A 20,467-nucleotide genomic window follows, 5' to 3' on the forward strand; every position below is an offset into this window, starting at 1 on the left:
TGTACATTTTACGATTTATTGTGATTGTGAAGTATGACATGAGTTCATTTACCGAACCTTTCGCTCACCTCGAACTTTTTGTGACTGCTTACTGTCAACTGATACTGTTATCCCATAACGGGTTATGTATGTCTAGCCAATTTTTCGCGTGCATATAAGCTATCGGTCTCTTCAAATATTCTATCCCTGACGCTAGGCCGCATCATGCATTTTAGAGGCCCTAAACGACTGCGTACTCAAGATTTTGGTTTCCTACATATATAAAAAAAAAAAGTAATATTCAATGAAACTGATTCTGAAAAGAATAAGTAAGTTTCAGTATCCAATACTAAATAATGGCCAAGTTTACATGTTTTTTTTAAAAAAACAGTGTACATACTGGACTAAAAGGATTTTTGAAGAAATCGATTCAAATTTGATTACTGCATCTCCGAATGGAATTATCCGGGCTTCGATCAACAGAAACTCTGGACGCTTCCACATTTTACTTCATATCTTGTAGGCCTACTCAATTTCCTTCCACTAGAGAGATTCTCTGATTTGCTAGTTTTTTGACAGTTCCATAAATTTATAAAAGTTGTTATCACGCAGGAATATCTAGGATACGTGTTGAAAACGAACTTGTTTGAACCGTCCTTTCATTTCATATTTGCACTACTGAAGATTGAAAATTTCTAAATTTCATTATTTCTGACGCTCGAGATTAAGTTGTTTGGCAACGTACATACAGGTTAAAAGGGATTTCCAAACAAATTGATTCAAATTTGACCTGGTATTGTTCAAAGGCACTTTGACCTTGTCAACAGTCTCAATTGTCATGTGAGGTTTGACATCACGAAAATCAAAATTCTTTGTATATTTCTGGATTTTGTCTAATGTTATCTTGTTGGATACCTCATTTTGAATTTTGGTTATGTAATCAAAATAGGATATATATAGTCAATTATCATATTTATTCTGTCTTTTGTATAAAATTAGTTGTATTCAGTCAAATATATTCAATCATTCAACTAATTGTATCCAGTCAGTTGTATTCAGCTAAATATTTTCAATGATTTAACTAATTGTATTTAGCAAAGTGTATAGCCAAGTTTTCAGTCAATTACCATTTGTATTTTTTTATTTGATTTTGAGGTGGGGTGCGAGATTTGACAACTTTTAAAAACCGTTAAAAAGTTTGATAACCGCTGCTGTAGAATATACAGAGCTGAATGATCATGGTCAGGATGGCTCAAGTGACACCTGAGTTAAACTAGAATCGAACCTCCTGGAATTTGTAAAAGACTATCGGACTTGTCGTGTGTCCGTCTAGTAAAACACTTGATAAGATTTGGGTTATTGAAAGCTTATTATTCCGAGTTATTCTATCGGCTCATGTCTCAGTGGTTGCTTATGCAAATCCTTGTTCAGAGGAAATGTGCGACTCACTTAAAGAAAGTGATATAGAAGAATGTATGATCTAATATTTCATGTGTACCTCTGTCCCACTGACAAGGCATATTCTCTATGTAAGTCTGTTGACTGTTGTTAATTATTAACTCATCATACAACGCACGGTACCAAGTAATAAGACCCTCAGCGATATTGTGTAAATATATTTATGGACTTTGTTCTCAGGCAATATTTTTTTTGTTGTATTAGTCATGAAGATAATTTAATTATCTCTGATTTAAACTAGGTTTATTCTGGACCAAATGATTCTTCACGTGATGTCCTCATAATTGTTTGACGTCACAGGAATTCTTTACGGTCTCCATCAAATATTGAAATCTATTATAACAACGCGTAGGCATGTAGCAGTTAGCATGTTAATATAGTATCGCAACCTAATTAAATTCTCTTATGATCAACTAGACTTTGTGAACGTACTTGCTATGTATTGTGAGGCTAATGACATACCCCGAACCGCATTAGGTTCCATTAGCAGCGTTGCATAATCTAAAATCGTGAAGTACAAGTTAGTAATGAACTTTGATATATTTATGCTGCATTTCAGCATTTATATAAGCAATTATGCTTACCTTGATGCATATGATTTGAAGCACTGTGGAAAAATGATGATGGCACTTAACGAGTAATAACGAGTAACGAGTAAACTGGCATTGTGACAATGGAACAAGTTCAATACTCAAGTGTGAAATCTTGCGTCAATTACATTTACACTGGTATTCACTCCTGGCCGTGAGGAGCGTCAACAACTGATGCACACAGCTCACATGTTACAGTCACAAGGTGAATGATTAAATAAACATAAAACATTTTTTGAACCATTAGTAGTTTCCTATAACACTGTTCTAGATCATCCTAGTCACAGCATGATAGCAACATCCTGTTAATATTGTAGCCACTACTAGCTTTACTTCAGGCTTTGTTTAACTCTTTATAACATGACAATCCAATGGCAGTTACGGCGACGGAATAGAATTGAATTTTAAGGAAGTACGAATTTGATACTTTCAAATTCCACCTTCATGTTCCAAACAGGGAAAGGTGTTAAAAATTAAACTCAGTCCAAAAATGATTGTTTACTATTTTACATGCAAAATTGTTTCAATACTATATGTAATATACTCAGGCATGATCGGCAAAATTGTCATATCTCTTGAGGAAGAACTGAGTCCAGAATCGTTCTATTCAACAAAGATGATTGCAAACACTTTCAACTGCGCTGGATTAGTTGAAAGTTGCAACAAATTTGCTCTGAGGAATTTCCAAGTCATTGCTGTTCGAGATGATTTCAAACATTTTGAAAAAGCTTTTGTTTCTTTCTTGGTTGGATAAAAAAAAACAAAGGTGTGTATCTGAATGCAATGTGGATATACTCAATTGATACTTGTCCTTGAAAGGCTCGAGAACTTAGGCATTTGTCCAATCAAACTCATTACCCCTAATTTTGTGCTATGATCAAACACTAATTTTTTCGAATGTTTGACACCACGGCATCAGCTAATAAGCTAACTTATTCATCAGAGTCCATCAGAGGAGTTATATACATGCTGGTATGTATGTTTCTACGTTTCCTCTATATTGTTCATTTTGTTCCATGTTGGTTTGTCAAGTATTAGAGCCATTATAGCTTTTTCAACACATTGACTAAAATAATAAGATCTTAAAGTTTGAATAAATTTGGTTTTCTATTGTAACAGGCAGGAGAAAAGATTAAATGCAAAGCGTTGATTATCTGGACAAGTTATGACATCGAGAATAGGAAATCATGTTTCGGAGAGATGTTCAACAAACTAGATTTGGGAAGAATGTCAAAGACATTTGATTGAAAATGAGGTAAATTGTACAAGGACAGTTACCGTTTCTCACAAGTTGGCTGAAGTAATGGCAAGCTTTACTGATGACCATAGATAAGTTTATAAATGGGATCGAAAAAAGTTTTCTGAGATTTATTACTATTACTTATGAATTGCATTCAAAATCAAAGATTACCTAATAAAGTTTTCAATCGTGATGGTTCTCGAATATACCACAACTATAATACCAGATTCTTGATATTTTTTTCTTATATCCACAGGTTTTGGTTTTCGAAACAAATTCATGTCTTCGAGCCATTGCATTTCTACCTTTCAATCGAAACAACATAAAAGCTAAGGATGTCACTCTTCAAGGTAAAGAATCTCCTTCATGTCTCACTTTATCAGATTCCACAGTCTTATTTAGTGAATTTGGAACTGTTGAATACCTACCAAGGTTTGCATGATTCAAAACTGTTTTGACAGACTTTGAGCAAATAATTGTTCCACATTTATCGAATTTCAACATTTTTCTATTTTAGATCTTTCAAATCAGAAACTTTTTTTTTCAGAATTCCCAGTCGACAATGGTAAGTTATTACTGCAAAGTTTTTCGGTTTTAAATTTATCTATGTACAACTTTTATTTTTGTTTTCATTTGTTAAATTTGCAAATTTTAAAAGTTAGCATATTAGAACATCTCGAGCATTTTCCTCAGTTTGATTTCATTTTAGTTTCTTATTTACTTCATATTCTGTTTACTTAAGTTTTAATTATAGCGCTCCAGAACTGTGTGTATCAATATAGAGGAAAACTAACTTTGTTCGCCTACTTTACATTTAGTTGTGTAAATAGACTGAAACCTATGGGTAGGGGGTATGTTCACTTGGCTAACACAGACAGTCTCCGAACTCGTAATAGATATAAAATGAGGAAAATCGGAATAAAATTATGGCCTAACCCCAACCTGGTACACATATTACGGGAGTACCTTAATTATAATATTGAAATTAATTATGAACTTTTTTACTCAGCGATTGCCGTGTTTGATAAAAATTCTAAAGCGATTCAAGCATTTGATCCTGAGTTAAAGTCTTGGACAAAGATACAGGTTAGCGTGTTTTGTTTTATAAATGTTTGAGAAAAACAATTTGCAATTACTAGTCAAAAAAATATGTAAAAATAGAATTCATCAGATACTTCTTGGCAGCCCTATTTAGCCATTGATCAGATGCACTGCAAAGCATGGCCATGCAAATTACAATTTTTGCACATATCCAAGGTCCAGTTCAAATTTATTAATATATGTTTTTTTGCATGCAGTTATCAAACATTGCAATTATTCATTTTATTCAAAATCCGAATAAATATGGTAGTTATGGTATTTCGAACACATTCACAAATAATTTTTTCATATCAGGACATCGATGATAAATTCGTTGGAAAGGAATTTACCGCTCTTGTACTAGATAGCATCATCTATGTTCTCGTGTTTGATGGAACCAATTATCAACTTGATTATACTGATACTTATGCTTCGTGGATTAGACTGGCAGGTCGGAAAATGACAAAAAGTCGTGTGGCCGCGGTTACATTTGAAGGTCAGTAGGACATATGACGAAGAAAATTTAATCAACACTTGAAGTTCTTATGATTGTACTAAAAAGTTTCAGTAATTTAGAATGATTTGCACAAAAGTTATATTTCATACGATATGGGTTCTGTTTTTAGATATATGATCTTCAGCAGTATCGGCCAAGTGAAATAAAAAAATATGGATTGCTGAATTAGTTCAATAACTGATTTCAATTTAAAACCAAATTTAGAAATCAAATTTGGACAATGTGCCTGGTAATCACTCATTCATGATTATCTTAGCATGACTTGAACCAAGTGATTGGCTGCTAGACATTAGGATGATTTTTTTAGTAGATTTTTGTATTTTAAATTGAGTCGAAAGTATTAAATTGAATTGTTGGAAATTGTTTACAAAACATTCGTTAAATGTGGCAACAATTTTCAAATCTGACACAAAGTTAATTTTGGCCAACTTTAAAACTCCTACAAATGTCTTATCTACAATGCTTTATAATTTCACCCAATATAGCCTGGATGAGTTTATAGTCGTTAGCTAATCACTTCCAAGGATTATAACATGGGATATCTAATTTGAGACGCCTCCAGGTTGAAGCAGCTCACAAGGTCATGACAGCTTCTGGACTCCAAAAATAGCTCTTCTATCTGTAAATTAGAAGTGCCGGCAACTCTATGTATAAATACTGATTTCTCTTTTCTTTAACCCTGCATTCGAATAATTTCATTTATTTTCTAACAATCAGGTTCAATCTATGCATTTGATGATTCTGGCTCCACCAGTAAAACAGTTGAGAAATTTGAGGGAACCTGGTCTCATGCCACGGATAAACCTGTGGGAGGGAAGTATATATCAATAGTTGCTGCAGGAGGTAGGTTTAGCAAAGGGTGACTTTATTAGTACTTTAATGTAGAATTGGCTGTATTGGTGACAGAGCATCTATACCTACAAAGACATTTTAAAAATAAGATGTTCTTGATTCAAGTAAAAATTTTCAAGACAAATTAAATATTTTTATTAATTCAAAATTAAATATATTTGATATTTTGTATTCTTTGTTTCCGGAATAATTTTGAGTAATTTCATTTGTAAATTTAGAGCAATTTGATTGTTTCATAGTAACGTATAAAACTTTTATTTCAGAAAACTGTAGAAAATAGATGCACATATTCGGAATGCTAAATTATTCCAATACCTTATTTAGGTACTCGGTACATGGTCCTAAATTATAGTTGATCCTTTAAAACTTAAGTAAATAGAAGTCGGAGAGTTGAAAAGTCCGATTCTATAAAACAGCTCTTACCTGAGTTGTATATCAGATTTGGTGAAATAACGTGTAGTTACATAAAGATTGCCAACTTATAAAACACATTAATTTTTCATTTGATTCTATTCAGGTTTCATTTACTGTATTGGAGGTCACAACGGTAAAAATCTATCAAATGCAATGAAATTCAATCCATCAGATTCGACATGGACGACACTTACTTCAATGCCAACTGCAAGACATGGTGCAGCTGTAGTTAAACTTGATGGGAAGATTTATATCGTTGGTAAGGAATTAGTCTTCAATACAGTTTGTGTTGCGCATACAGTGCAAATCAATTGCTCGATAAGTAGTTGTTCAGATGTACGAATCGTTTCCATGGTGCAGCTGTAGTTAAACTTGATGGGAAGATTTATATCGTTGGTAAGGAATTAGTCTTCAATACAGTTTGTGTTGCGCATACAGTGCAAATCAATTGCTCGATAACAAGTTGTTCAGGTGTACGAATCGTTTGCAAATTGACAGTTATCTTTTCCCTTTTCACTTTCAATGTAGCATGAGCGAACGCTTCACTTTCCAATACTAAACCTTTGGATATATGCCTTTAATACCTTTAACATCGGGTTAATATTACACAGATTTGGCCAAGTGCTTCGTAACTTTAATATGTTTTCTCCGGCTCACTTCCAAATTCAAAATACTCGAAAAACATGGTGAAATAGCTTTATGTAATATGAGTTACTCATAATTCCAAAAATATTTGCACACAGTATTTCAAGTCATGTCGGCACAAGCTCACTAGTTGACTAGTTATCAAACAAAAATATTGCAAATCGACTGATCGATATGAAGCTTTCAGATAATTTTATCGTTGTTACTATTTTGCAAGGTGGACACAGCAATGGCTGCTTGAACATTGTGGAATGCTTTGACACAGTTTCTGAAACATGGACCACAGTTGCCAGATTAAACAATCCAAGAAGATTTTTCAAAGCCTGTGTTGTTGAAGGAAAGATATTTGCTGTTGGAGGGTGAGTTAGAACTTGATTTATAAACTGAGATATTTTTTGCATGTATCTATTATTTAACCAACATGTTGCTTAGACCAAAAGTGAAAACAGCTTATTCTGTGTATTAGTAATTCAAACTCTAAATAATCCTAGAATGATTAATAGCAACCCGGATTGGGTGATTTCCAATTGTTGATATCACTGGATTAAACACTAATACAACCCAATGTGTATCATATCAATACTTTACCATCATCTGTGCATTCGTAAGTAAAAATTCAACCAATGTATAACTATATATATTAATTCTTGAGTTTGCTATTCAATACTTTAATTGCGTCGTTATTCTGTTGCAGGATTAATTCCAATGCCACAATAGAAGAATATGATCCCGCTGTAAACTCCTGGAAAGTTGTTGATTCAATGGATGGGAAAGACATTCAAATATGGGCTTCTGTTGATTTGAATGTTCCGTTATAGACAATGACTAAATATCCCACGCCACTGCTTTCAACTTCAACTCTTTTACACTGCTATGATTGACAATCACTCCAATGTTTGAGAAATAAACGGATTTACTCATTCTGCGTATTATATCAAAACAGTAGATTTCCAATCTAATAAATTTTTTCTTTATCGTTGTGATTTAAAATTGTGAATTTAATTTTATTCAGAAAAACTATTCAAGTTAATATTAAACCTTGAAATTGATTGGATTCCCTTGTTGGGCCCCTTTTTATCAAAAATGTATTGTTTATATTAGCTTAGTAATTACTTTGTATAGTAGTTATTTCTTCATCCAAATATTTTCTTCATTACTTTTATGTAACATTTAATTATCGATAGTATGTAGAGAGAAAATTACTGAAAATAAAATTAGGTCGTGTGTGTAATTCCAGCGATATCATTTGTCAGATTTAGAAATTACTGCCGACATTATTGTTATGTGATTTTCATATCTACACTACTACCAACGCTTGAGGGATGGTGTGGCCCGTTTGTAGATGAAGCAGAAACTTATTATACGTATTGGATGTCGTTGCTTGATAACCAGTGCCGCCTCTCTTGGTACTGAATTCCCTTTCTGCGCTGTACTTTTAAATGATTCTTTTTACCAAAGTACTCTAAACTATATATATTTGCGCCACAGTGGCTGCCTTTTAACTCTCCTGCAAATACTTATTCCATTGCTAAAAAGAGCTCGGTACCTCGCTTTGACCATGATTATGAAAGGGTATCTCCCTATGAAAAGCATTGAAAGCGAGGAGAAAAGTTCAATCAGTTAATCCTGTGCAAACATAAAACTGGAGAATAATTCTCCGCCTATTTTCCTGGAAATTCGGGTAAACAACTACGCCTTGTCATATCTAGTATTTAAATGAAGGAATGAATCACTCCGGTTTCGACAATTTATCTCAATGTCGAAACATTTATCAAAATCTTCAGGTGAGTTCATATTCACAAAACTAAAAAACTGTTTTCCAACATAGAAGTTATACCAAAAATTGGCAATTTTACCAAAATGTCCCGACATGTTCTAAAAGAGTTCACAAAACATGAGAGCCGAAGATAAAATTGCACCTCCTTTTGTATGTTCAGTTTTCTGTTCAAAGAAAAGTATCCAAAGTACTTGGCATATAATTACTTCTGGGATTCCTTGTGTGAAGTGTATTCTACTGTTTCAAACTATGTCATTCAATAGATCAGGGCTACTAAACTATTTTTACCGAATACAGAACTTTCAAAATTTCTGTGGTCCGGTCTTTTCAAAAATTATATTTCGACATCCTTGAACGCACGCTTTCCCGGTCGGCTAATGACTATTCGCTAATCAAGATAGCGCTATTCGAAATGTTTATAATCATATTTAATGAAAAGAAACCTCCACATATCAAAAGTGAGATAAATGACTTAAAATGAAGAATCAGATGCGGTACAAATCAAATAGTCGAAAAGTCAGGATTCGGACCGTGGTCAGCCAGTTGAGTAGCCCTACAATAGGTAATTCATCGCAAACAACCTAGTTTTGTGAGGCTGGATTTAGTGCAATGTGTGTAATGAAAACGCAACATCGAAATGAGCAGGAAGTTGAAGACTATCGTCTATGCATGAGTAAAACCACGCCACAATTTTAGAAATTCGGTGTGAGCCAAGGAAGCTCGTTTTTCTCAGATTTATAAGAATTTCTAGTAAAATAAATGTTAAATAAAAATGAATATTTTAGGTTTTTTTTTTATGGAAGTACTGCGAGTATATTCAAATATCCCGTCGCGGGATTTCACTATTTGTTTAGGTCTTAGGTCTTTGTTAGGTCCCCCTACGATAAAATGAAAAAATAGGACATTTTGCTCTCCGCCGAGACGAATACAAAATATTTTATTCTTCAGTTACCTATTTTCGACCAGTAATATAATGTAGAATACCCGACATTGTGAGCGAAGTTGGCTCTTTTTATTTAACGCACGAATAATCACAACTGTTTTGGCTATACGGGGAATCCCCTCTATATTGATACATCAGATTCTGCTGTCTGGAATCTCATAATCGACTCGTAAATCAAGAAATGCGGTTGTCAAATTAAAGATGCAGTAAATCAATTATCTAACCAGTTATTCACAGTTTTCACCAGGCAGATGTAAGTGATATATTGTTGGCTTTTCTGCTTCTCATAGTAATTTAACCGGGATAGCATTTTACTGCTATTGTTTATCCAACTAGAATTGTAAAACTATTATTTATCAAGCTATTTTGGTTAATCTAAAACATAGTGAGTTTAGTTAGAACTTTCTAATTACCTGGAACTGATACAATGAATCTAACTCTTGATGCATATGATTTGAAGCACTGTGGAAAAATGATGATGGCACTAAACAAGTAAGTAATAAAAGTTCATGTAAAATTTACTGCTTTGTGACTATTGTGTTGAAATCTGACTGAGAATATTTAGAACCTTCTGAAATATAATATCAAATTCTGATAGGGCATTAGAATCTTCTTGTTTTTATGCAGAGGCTACAGAAAATTACATCTAAGCTGACAGAATTATTACACTTAAAATACACAAAGAATATTCTGCCAAGCAAGTTTATACAAATAAAAGTTAGTGTGGACTATAAACCTAGATATTATACACCTATGGTATTGGTGGATACTATTAGGATTCAGAATAGTTTAAAAATCAAATGATGAATGTCTAATAAAGGCAGATCATGGCACTGAATCATAATAAGACATAATATACCTTCTGGGTGGTGTAATTAAGTAAATTAAATTTCTTAGTCCTAATAATTTATTGATAAAATCTTTATATTTTGCACGATAAGTAAAGTAGTCAGTTATTTTAGAAGTATCTATCTAATCTTATTACTATAATTCGAAAATAAAATATATTTTTGTAAAACGCCGTGTATTTAACAATTGAGTACATAAAATTTAAGTTGAATTTACTGCCTTTTTATTATTGCTTGAAATTTGATCAAGTAATTTTATAACTTCATGAAATGTAGTATCACGCCCACCTATAGCATTTGAAAGCATCCTGCTTTAAAAATAGTTTGATTCTATCTAAAAGGGGAATACAAAAAAAACTGGCAGAATTATTACCCTCTGATTGGGCCTTGATTATTCTGTAAACCAGTTTTAGAGTGTGTAGGTCATAATTCAAATTAAATGCTATATTGAGATTTGTTGAAAATGGATGCAAGCCAGTACCGGTAATTTTCAGGTCTGGGTCGTAATCTTCATTTTCTCTTTTTCACAAGGTTATCACTGAAGCGTAACTGGCCAGAATAATCCTATTTCAGTCTAAGTTGCTATTTTACATAGTACTGTTTATTGTTTCTGCGATGTGTCTACTCTATTACAATATTGAGTCCTTGTTAATAGCATTACTGGTCATAATGACAGTTACCGTATTCTCAGTTCAGGAGTTGAGTCTATTTCATTATCGTTCGGCAATTTCTATCACTTGAAATTATTATAGCAACACCGAATAGATTGAATATTATGTACTATGCTGTCGTTGACCCACCACTATTGCCCTTATATATTCTCTTTGATTCTGTATATCTTAGATTAGATAGGGATGAGTTAGGTTAGCAAAAGTGTTGAACAACATAAGATAAGCATAGAAAGGTGGGACGATAACTCAATATTTCAACTTTATTTTAATTTAAGAAAAAAAAAGTTCAAATTAATGAATTAATTGTGGGGCGATAACAGGAAGTTATTGAACAATAAACAAGTGAGCAATACACATATCGTATATTTGCATATTTAATTAATAGTGTTCTCTTGCCTCATATAAGAATGTTCCCATTAATGTTTAGACATATACTTTCTCGTGAACAGTTGGTACCATAAGTTTGTAAAGGTGAAATAGTTCGGCTTAGGTTAGTTTTCCTCAATCACTAATAAATATCACTGAAGCGTAGCTGGTCAGAATAATCTAATTTCAACCCATTGCTATTTTGCATGGAATCATTTTGGTTTTAATTCGTGCCCGTATGACCATATGGCCATTAAGGAATCCCCATTGGAATATTATTAGGAATCCCCATTGGAAACTTTTTTATGTGTCAGTCATTCTCAAATTTTCTAAATGATAAACAATGCACTCCGTAAACCTTTAATATCCTACAATATATGAGGAGTTCTATTGGATCAACTGAAGATGCAAACTCCAAATATACACGAGTTACCAGTATATATTTCAATTCAGACAAAGAGAAAGCAAAGAACATACTGACTTCGCAATTATGGTCGGAGATGAGAAAATACCAGCACACAGGAATGTTCTGTCTGCAGGATCAGATTATTTTCGTGCAATGTTGTCTCATGAAGTGAGTGTTGTGTTATACTATGTGGAGAAATAAAAGTGATGTTTACTTGTTACTAATACAATATGTCTATCCTCTTCCAATATATTTTACCTCAACTGTTCCACATGATTGCAATAATAAACCATTGTCAACGTTCACCCGTTTATGATGAGTAGAATGTATATTGAAGAGATTAAACCGAATCGACTGTGTTATATTGCAGAACGTTGAGAGCAGCAGTGGCGTTGTGGTAATGAAAGAGGTTCAATACTCAAGTGTAAAATCTTGCATCGATTATATATACACCGGTCATGTTTCAACTGCCGACAGTGAACAACTTATGCATACCGCTCATATGCTCCAGTTGCAAGGTATATAGGTTGTGTTTATTATTTTTAAATCGGTAACACTATAAAACAATAATCTTTATTTAAAATTTGAGTTATAGATTAAGTAGCAGGAAAAGCTATAGCTTTTACATCCCCTGCCCAACGGTTCACATGTCTTCAGTTCAGCCACAGTTCACGTTTCGATTTAGGTCATGCGGGATGTAGTTTCAAATTATACCAATCCCATCAATGTCTGGATCATAATCGTAACCAATATGAATCAAAATTACTACCTTACTTTTTAAATATATTCAGGCTTGTGCGACAAAATTGCAATATCTCTTGAGAAAGAACTGAGTTCAAAATCGTTCTATTCCACAAAAATGATCGCAAGCACTTTCAACTGCTTTAATTTAGTTGAAAGTTGCAACAAATATGCTCTGAGAAATTTCCAATCAATTGCTGCCGGGGATGATTTCAAACATTTGGATGAAGAATATGTTTCTTTCCTGCTTGGATCAAAAGTACTCAATGTAAGGGATATAAAATTGCTAATATGTTAATTTGCTCATACTATATATGAAATTATAATGTATTTAATATCATTATCGTTAGAAATTCAGCTTTTTATCTTATTCAGCAAGTACACTCAGATACAAGCTTATATCACCCATATTCCTACAAATCTATATGTTTTCCATTTCCAATTGTAGGCGACTGAAGAGGTCAAGTGCAAAGCTTTGATTATCTGGAGCAACTTTGATGTAGTAACCCGAACATCAACATTTGTAAAATTATTTGAAAATCTAGATTTGGCGAAGATATCAGAGAAATATCAAAAGTTTTTGTTGGAGAAAGAGGTTGGAGAATTAATATTTGGCATCAAAATAGTTAGATAATTAATCCATGTAGTGGAATACTGGACATTACTGAACTTGTGATATGTTTTCTTACTTCGTACTTTGCCACATTCCAAGAAAATAACGACATTCGTTACTTTGTTGACCACCAGTTTTGTGGCTTGTTCACAGTGAACACTATTTTTCACCTCATTTTATCCTTGGGCTAAGTGAATATTACACTCAGTGACAATGAACTTCATTTTATGATTCAGCCTCTGGTCTTTGATTCTGCACGTCACCATGCAACACTGATGAATACTTCAACTGGTGGATCAAATGTCGTAGCTGAAGACATTGACATCACAAGTAAGTATATTTATTGGTTTTGATAACGTCACAAAGATTTGAGTGAACATTTCTGTTCGTGATTTCTTATCCACGATTTTTTCGATGCCACAGGTTGGAAAATTAATATAGAACTTTTCTTTTCCAGATGCTGCAAAGCCGATCAACGGTAAGTTTGTATAAAACAAAATATCAGTATTTTTTGCTGTAAGGTTGTGACATTAGTTCATCGTGTTATGACGTGAACTGTAATTTGATTACCTAATTGATACTTCATTGAAAAGTACAAACCTTATATAAAAGTATGTGTTTGGGTAATCATCATTAGTTCAAGTAAACAACTATGTTGGTTGATGGTCGCGTTTATTTTTCATCCATGTTTACAGTTCCTTATTATTCTTCAGCAATTGCTGTTTTTGATATGAAATCAAGATCAATTCATGCATTTCATCCAAAGACAAAAACCTGGACCAAACTCCAGGTTTGTAAAGTAACATTCTTTAAAGGCTCTTTGACTACAATACCAGTAAATGAAAATTTATTTAGTTCTGCTTCTAAAAGTCCTAAATTCCGACCCATGGTTATCATGACTAGGGCTGGGCATTTCGCATGGAAAAGTAAATTATTCGAATCGGTTCGGTCGGCAATTTTGAATCGACGCCATCTTGTTTTCTGATATCTGCATGCAGGTTGAGGTTAATTACTCTTTTTTTTATTCAAGTCTTATTTTAAAATGCAATTCAGACATTTGACTCTTTTCTCCCTATTGTTGAAACATGTTTCTTATTGTGTGTGAACACTCAACAAACTGTCTGAAGGATAGACCACGTGTTTTCACCGATTTATGCGTCTGGAGGACCCATCACAAAAAAATCTCGTACACTTATTCGAGACTCAATTCGAAAAAAATTTCGACTCCATTCCGAAATTAACAGATGTTCGAAAATGCCTAGCCTTATCCATGATTATTATAAAATCGCGTTCAAACTCACCTTTTAACAGCAAATATCTTCTCTTCAACAACACAAGCTTCGAAATGTCCACCATGGTTTCCTTGACTCAAATCAATCCTGCAATCTTATTCAACAGGGCATCAGTGCTGACTTTGTTGGCAAACACTTCACTGCTGTAGCACTTGATGACATAATCTATGTTCTTTTGTTTGATGGAACCAATTATCAGCTAAATTATACTGATATCAATGCTACATGGGTTAGACTGGAAGATCGGAGATTGACAAAGAATCGTGTGGCAGCTATTGCATTTGAAGGTTGGTAGGAATAAATTTAAAGATTCTGATTTGAAGTGGAATATACAAATTTTTAATGTTCTTGTGGATGAAAGATCACTCATTGACTCAAAAATATTTTATTTCAAATTAATATATTCTTCGTGGAATTGGCTAACTGAAAGGGCAAAATTTTCCAATAGTAATTATGTGATTACTTTTTTCTTCAATCTTTGCATTTGAATAATTTCATTTGTCTTCTAACAACCAGGTTCAATCTATGCATTTGATGATTCTTGCGACACCAGCAAAACAGTTGAAAAATTTGATTCATCTGATGGAACTTGGTCTCATGTCGCTGATAAACCTGTGGAAGGGTGTTCTACATCAATAATAGCTGTAGGAAGTATGTTCGATTAAGATATATACTACCTAATATTCAGATAATTCAGAAAACCATCCGCAGATCGAAAGGTGACCATGTTTTTCCGGTGATTGGCCATATCAAATTATTGCAAGAAATATACAAGCATTTGAGTGAAAAATAATTGATGTAAGAACCGATGTTAATTTAATTGCCCTGGCTGCCCAACTGATGGTACATTATAATAGTTTAATTAGAGTCGATTTTATCAATTTTTATCACGTATTTGTTGGTTTGTTTTCATTTAATTCGTGCGTTGGCGAGTCACCAGAAAAACGCAGAGGGGGTCACTTCTTGGTGCTATAATATTAAATCAAGTATTTTTTTTAGTCCAGTTGGAATAAAAATTGAATTTTCACACACTTTATTTGATTCTATCTAATATCTTCAAAACAATTGAATATTGGTATTGATTCGAAATTGAATGTATTTGATATTTTAAATTCTTAGTTTTCGGAATAATTTTGAGTCATTTTATCTGTAAAGTAAACATTTTTAGCAATTCGAGTGTCTCAGGACAACGTAAAAAAACTTCGTTTCTGAAAACTGTAGAAAGTGAGTATGGTATTTCGAATGGTCGCAAATATTATTTCTAAACGTATTCGGAATAGTAAATTAAATTATTCGACTCCAGTACTCTGGACTGGACTATAGAGAGTGCTCAGGCCATAGTACTAAACTATTTTTTATTGGGCAAACTTATCCCACGATTCAAATTGATATCATACGTATGATCAACGTTTTAGTTATGGCAATCTAACGATGATCATAGCGCATTTTCTGACGTTTGGAGAATATTCGATTCAGGATGAGAAAAATAAAAACTTAATGGGTTTCTCCAATTGCAATTATGTGGCGGATTGGCCAAGTTGATAAACGGTTATTCACTGCTTTATGTATGAGTTATGTTGAAGGAACTTGTTGTCATTTTCAAAACGTATTCGTAGTTTCCACTTATTTGTTAAGGTTTCATATACTGTATTGGAGGATACAATGAAGGAAATTTATCAAATACAGTAATGTTCAATCCATCAGATTCAACATGGACAACACTCCCCCCAATGACAAATGCAAGAAATCGTGCAGCTGCTGTTGAGCTCGATGGAAAGATTTATGTTATAGGTGAGAATTTAGTTTGTAGTGTATTTTGTGCTGTCCATGTACTATATCTTAGATTGCAGCAACTAAGCCTTCTACAATTTGACAGTCATTGACTGCGATATTATTGATGTTAGACTTATAAAAATTAGCTCAAGACTCTTAATAAATCTATTTAGTTAAGATCAAAAATGATTTCTTTAAAAGCAATTCACTTGGTTTTCATCTCTACAAAATACTAGCAAGGCTATAAAATATGTTTTATTTTAAAGACTTTCCATAATTTCCGATTCTTTTTGGTTCAGCGATTAGAAGCTTATAAATGTGATACTGCAATCGACAAAAACTCACTAGTTAACTTGTTTCGCGGCAAAATCTTGCAAATATTCTAATTTGAAATTGTTCTATATCTCCACGATAATTTTATTTGACTAGGTGGATACACCGATGAATACTTAAATATGTTGGAATGCTTCGACACTGTTTCTGAAACGTGGACCACTGTTCCCTGTTTAAACAATTCAAGAGGACATTTCAACGCTTGTGTTATTGAGGAGAAAATATTTGCTGTTGAAAGGTGAGTTTGAACGCGGTTTTATCATGGTATATATCAGCTTAGTATCTGCGTAAAATGTAGCCTGATAGCAAAGTTTAGAAATGCTCCTTCGTTGGCTGACAATATTTAGCGACTGTTGTTGTATTGAGATGATTGTAGTCTACGTTATTATTTAAATAGAAGTACTTTATGTTATTTCCTTTTTCTCTTTTTGCACCACTATCCAAAACGGCGCCACGACACATGGCTGCCATACCCTAGTTACATAACTGTATCAGCTATATAAATATCAAGCTTTGGATTTACTATTTGATACTTTGATTCTGTCGTTGTTTATTACAGAAATAGGTCAAAGAGCACAATAGAAGAATTTGATTTCACTGTGAATTCCTGGGTAGTTGTTGGGACACTGGGTAGAAAAAACATCGAGAAAGGGGCATCCATAATTTTGAATGTTCCATTATGAACAAGAACCGGATTTTTAAAACCTTCAACAAATATTTTTGAATGCTATAATTTACAGTTGATGTTTGACAACTTTACTGATTTACTTATTAAACTTGATTGATTAAAACAGCGGAAAATGTTTTCTTTTGTCGTGATTTGCAATTGTAAACACAAATTTATCCTGCTATACTCAATTACGCTTTACGTATGGTGAGACTTATTTGTAGATAAGGGGCAAAACCTATTATACATTTTAGGCGTCGTATTCCGCACTGTTCGTGTAAAATGTGTTTTATTTCCAGTATGGTAAAAAAATAAACTACTAAAAACTAAACATTGGTAAAATGGGTTGCCATTTGATAGTTCATTGCCCACCACAACTCGTTTAAAGTTTCATATCCCACACACTCCAGCGCCGCCGTTTATATTTCGATTGAAAACATTTTACTATTACTTTTATTTTTTATCATACTTGTGCCGTGCAGCGAAAATATATATATTCTTTGTATTAGTTATTAAAAGTGTTTTTCAGCGGCATTCACTTAATCAAGTCCCTAAATAAGCAATCATTCGACCACGATAAAATGCTGTAGCTGGAGCGATTCGATTTTTTATGTCCAGCATGATGAATTTTTGGTGCCCCTGTCCAAACGGCGCTTATGGCACAAGCCATGGCTGCCAAACCCAGGACCAGTTGGCCATGGCTCACTGCTGGGACACGCAGCTATTGAAAATTGCTGGAGTTTTTATAAATCAATTAGTTTTGATTGTAGTAGCAATAAATAATGATGTTATTTTTGCGACTGAGTGGTAATTTACATTTAAACTGAAGAGTTTTTGTTTTTCTCGTTGTATTTCTCTTGAAGTTTTGAAGAAAGTAAATTGGCCACGGAATTTTTGTTCGACGAAAGTTTGCCACAAAAAAAGGTTTGAAGGAAAGGAAAAAAGTTTGAGAACCACTGCCCCAAATACAACATTGTATCAGCTATATATATATATAAATATCAAGTTTTCATTTTACTATCCAATACTTGGATTCTGTAACTGTTTATTGCTGAAATAGGTCAAAGAGCACAATAATTTGATTTCACTGTGAACTCTTGGGGAATTGTTGGAACACTAGATAGAAAAAGACATCAATAAAGGGGCATTCATTACTTTGAATGTTTCATTATAAACAAGAACTGGATTTTAGAAATCTTCAACAAATATTTTTAAATGCTATAACTTACAGATACTTCGATCTTTGACAATTTTTACTGATTTAGTTATCAAACATGTTTGATTAAAACAGCTGAAAAATTTTTTTGGCTTGATTTGCAATTGCAAATATAATTTTATTCAGCGATACTCAAATTATTCAGGTCAACATTGGAACTCAATTACTCTTTACTAATTATACATTGAAGGTGTCGTTGTGCGACATCGCGTTTTCCCTCGCTCCGAATTACCGTATATAAAATGTGTATTTTAATCTAATATAAAATAAACTATTAATTACTAACACTGCGTAAGATGGTGGCCATTTATTAGTTCCTATCATTGTCCACGAATCGTTTCATAACCCTTCAACGTATGGTGCGACTCATTTGTAGATAAAAGCCGCAACTTATTATGCATTTCTGACGTCGTTGTCTGCACTGTTCATGTACAATGTGTAAAATTTTCATTATGGTGAAAAAATAAACTACTAAAAACTAAACATTGGTAAAATGGGTTGCCATTTCATGGTTCCTATCATTGCCCACCACAACTCGTTTAAAGTTTCATATCCCCTTTCGCCAACACCTATCGAGACGTTTTGTTAATCAAACAAATCTCAAACATTTCGGGTGTCCATCATTATCCGGTTGCTCCAGAGATCTTTCCTTGTATAGCTAGCTATATTGAAAAATACGTTGGTAGCTCAAGTTATTTTTCAGAGTTCAAACTGCATTGAATGCGAATAAAGCCGTTTGTTTATTGTTTTACGTGAATAGAGATCTATCTATCCATATTGAGGTTGCCCAGGACGAGTGTTGGATAATTTTGATCATTGCCGTGCAATAAAATGTTTTTCGCCACAAACTTATTACTTAGTGAAATTCGAACACGCCCGGATTTTATATTATTCATATTCACTCTCTTCCTGTGTTCGACGTGTCCGCGAACTTGAGTTACAATATATTTGTAGACTTTTTAGGTTATTTATCTCAAAACCGAAGATATTTCGCACGTAAAAGCGTAATAATGAAAGAGAACGCCCTGGCGTGAGAATTGGTAAACGTGTAATTACTTATCGATCTTGATCAGTAAGTATGTTGATAGATATTTGTTTGTTTGTTGCACTTCTTGATGTTACGCGATATCTCACGAAAGCGAGGTTGAATCTGCTCTAAATTTTGCATGTGCATTAGAGGTAAGATTGGGCCCAAAAATTCGAGCCAGACCCGTGCCCGTGGGTATTAAACCCGACTCGGGTATGGTAAGGTATAGGAAGAATATTTTCGGGATTCAAAGATCGGGGAAAGGCTCATTACAGCTTTTTCTCTGTTTTATTCAAATTAATTCTTTTATAACAAGTATTGCGTTGTTTTGTATCCACACATAGATTTTTTTATAAATCTATATTTATTTCAAGCCCTACACGACCCGAACGCAATGATTAATATTTCAGGCCCGACCCGAAATGTCGAGTCGAGCTCGGGTTTCAGATCTTAGCTCTAATGTGCATTCATCATATCTCGGACCAAAAGCCTATAGATTATGTTGTATAATCAGCAAGTTATCAAATGATTAGTGATGAGACACGCGGTGTCGCTATTGAGTCAGAGCGAAGGGAACATGCGGCAGATCAATAAGTGGCGGTCACCCGATCGCTATTTAGGTTTGTATATCTGCGATGAACTACAGTTACATTTGCTTAATTGAAAAGTTGGTTAAAATAGGTTTCTTTATTTATTCTCCTCTTTCAGAGGACCCTCATAGAACAGCTCAATCGAATCCAGGTTACGAAGCATTGAATTAACCCATGCTGAATCGATAATTGGATCATTTCCAAATATATCGACTTCAAACGTGTTTGAGGGAACTCGTAGAAAGCTTCTTTTGAGATAATGATATTCAAGACTGGTAAATCTGCTAAATTGTACCAAACCTGCAGTAGAGGCAAGATCGGGCCCAAACATTACAGCCCGGCCCGACCCAGGCCCGTGGGTATTAAATCCGACCCGAGCCCGACTAACAAACTGGATTTGCAGGCCCGAGTCCGAAGCAAACTCGAAAT

The 20,467-nt window shown here is 33.7% G+C and overlaps 1 protein-coding gene across 3 annotated transcripts; it reads left to right on the plus strand.

The window, feature by feature from the left end:
* The first annotated feature begins 9,643 nt into the window (after positions 1-9,643).
* LOC120328082 (kelch-like protein 28) lies at positions 9,644-19,269 on the plus strand. Of its 3 annotated transcripts, none has more exons than XM_078119178.1 (13): positions 9,644-9,748; positions 11,834-11,954; positions 12,157-12,304; positions 12,578-12,795; positions 12,976-13,122; positions 13,377-13,470; positions 13,598-13,618; positions 13,854-13,930; positions 14,539-14,719; positions 14,949-15,083; positions 16,068-16,223; positions 16,635-16,776; positions 17,098-19,269. In XM_078119178.1, the coding sequence occupies exons 2-13, from the start codon at positions 11,871-11,873 to the stop codon at positions 17,219-17,221; spliced, it is 1,527 nt and encodes a 508-aa protein (XP_077975304.1). In that variant the 5' UTR covers positions 9,644-9,748; positions 11,834-11,870; the 3' UTR covers positions 17,222-19,269. The 3 variants fall into 3 exon arrangements, with proteins under 3 accessions (XP_077975304.1, XP_039250417.2, XP_077975307.1); XM_039394483.2 differs by lacking the exon at positions 9,644-9,748 and adding an exon at positions 9,831-9,987; XM_078119181.1 differs by lacking the exon at positions 9,644-9,748 and adding an exon at positions 9,831-9,987 and having other exon boundaries at positions 12,680-12,795.
* Positions 19,270-20,467: the final 1,198 nt, after the last annotated feature.

Source organism: Styela clava, chromosome 13, assembly GCF_964204865.1.
Source record: "Styela clava chromosome 13, kaStyClav1.hap1.2, whole genome shotgun sequence".
Taxonomy (NCBI): Eukaryota; Metazoa; Chordata; class Ascidiacea; order Stolidobranchia; family Styelidae; genus Styela; species Styela clava.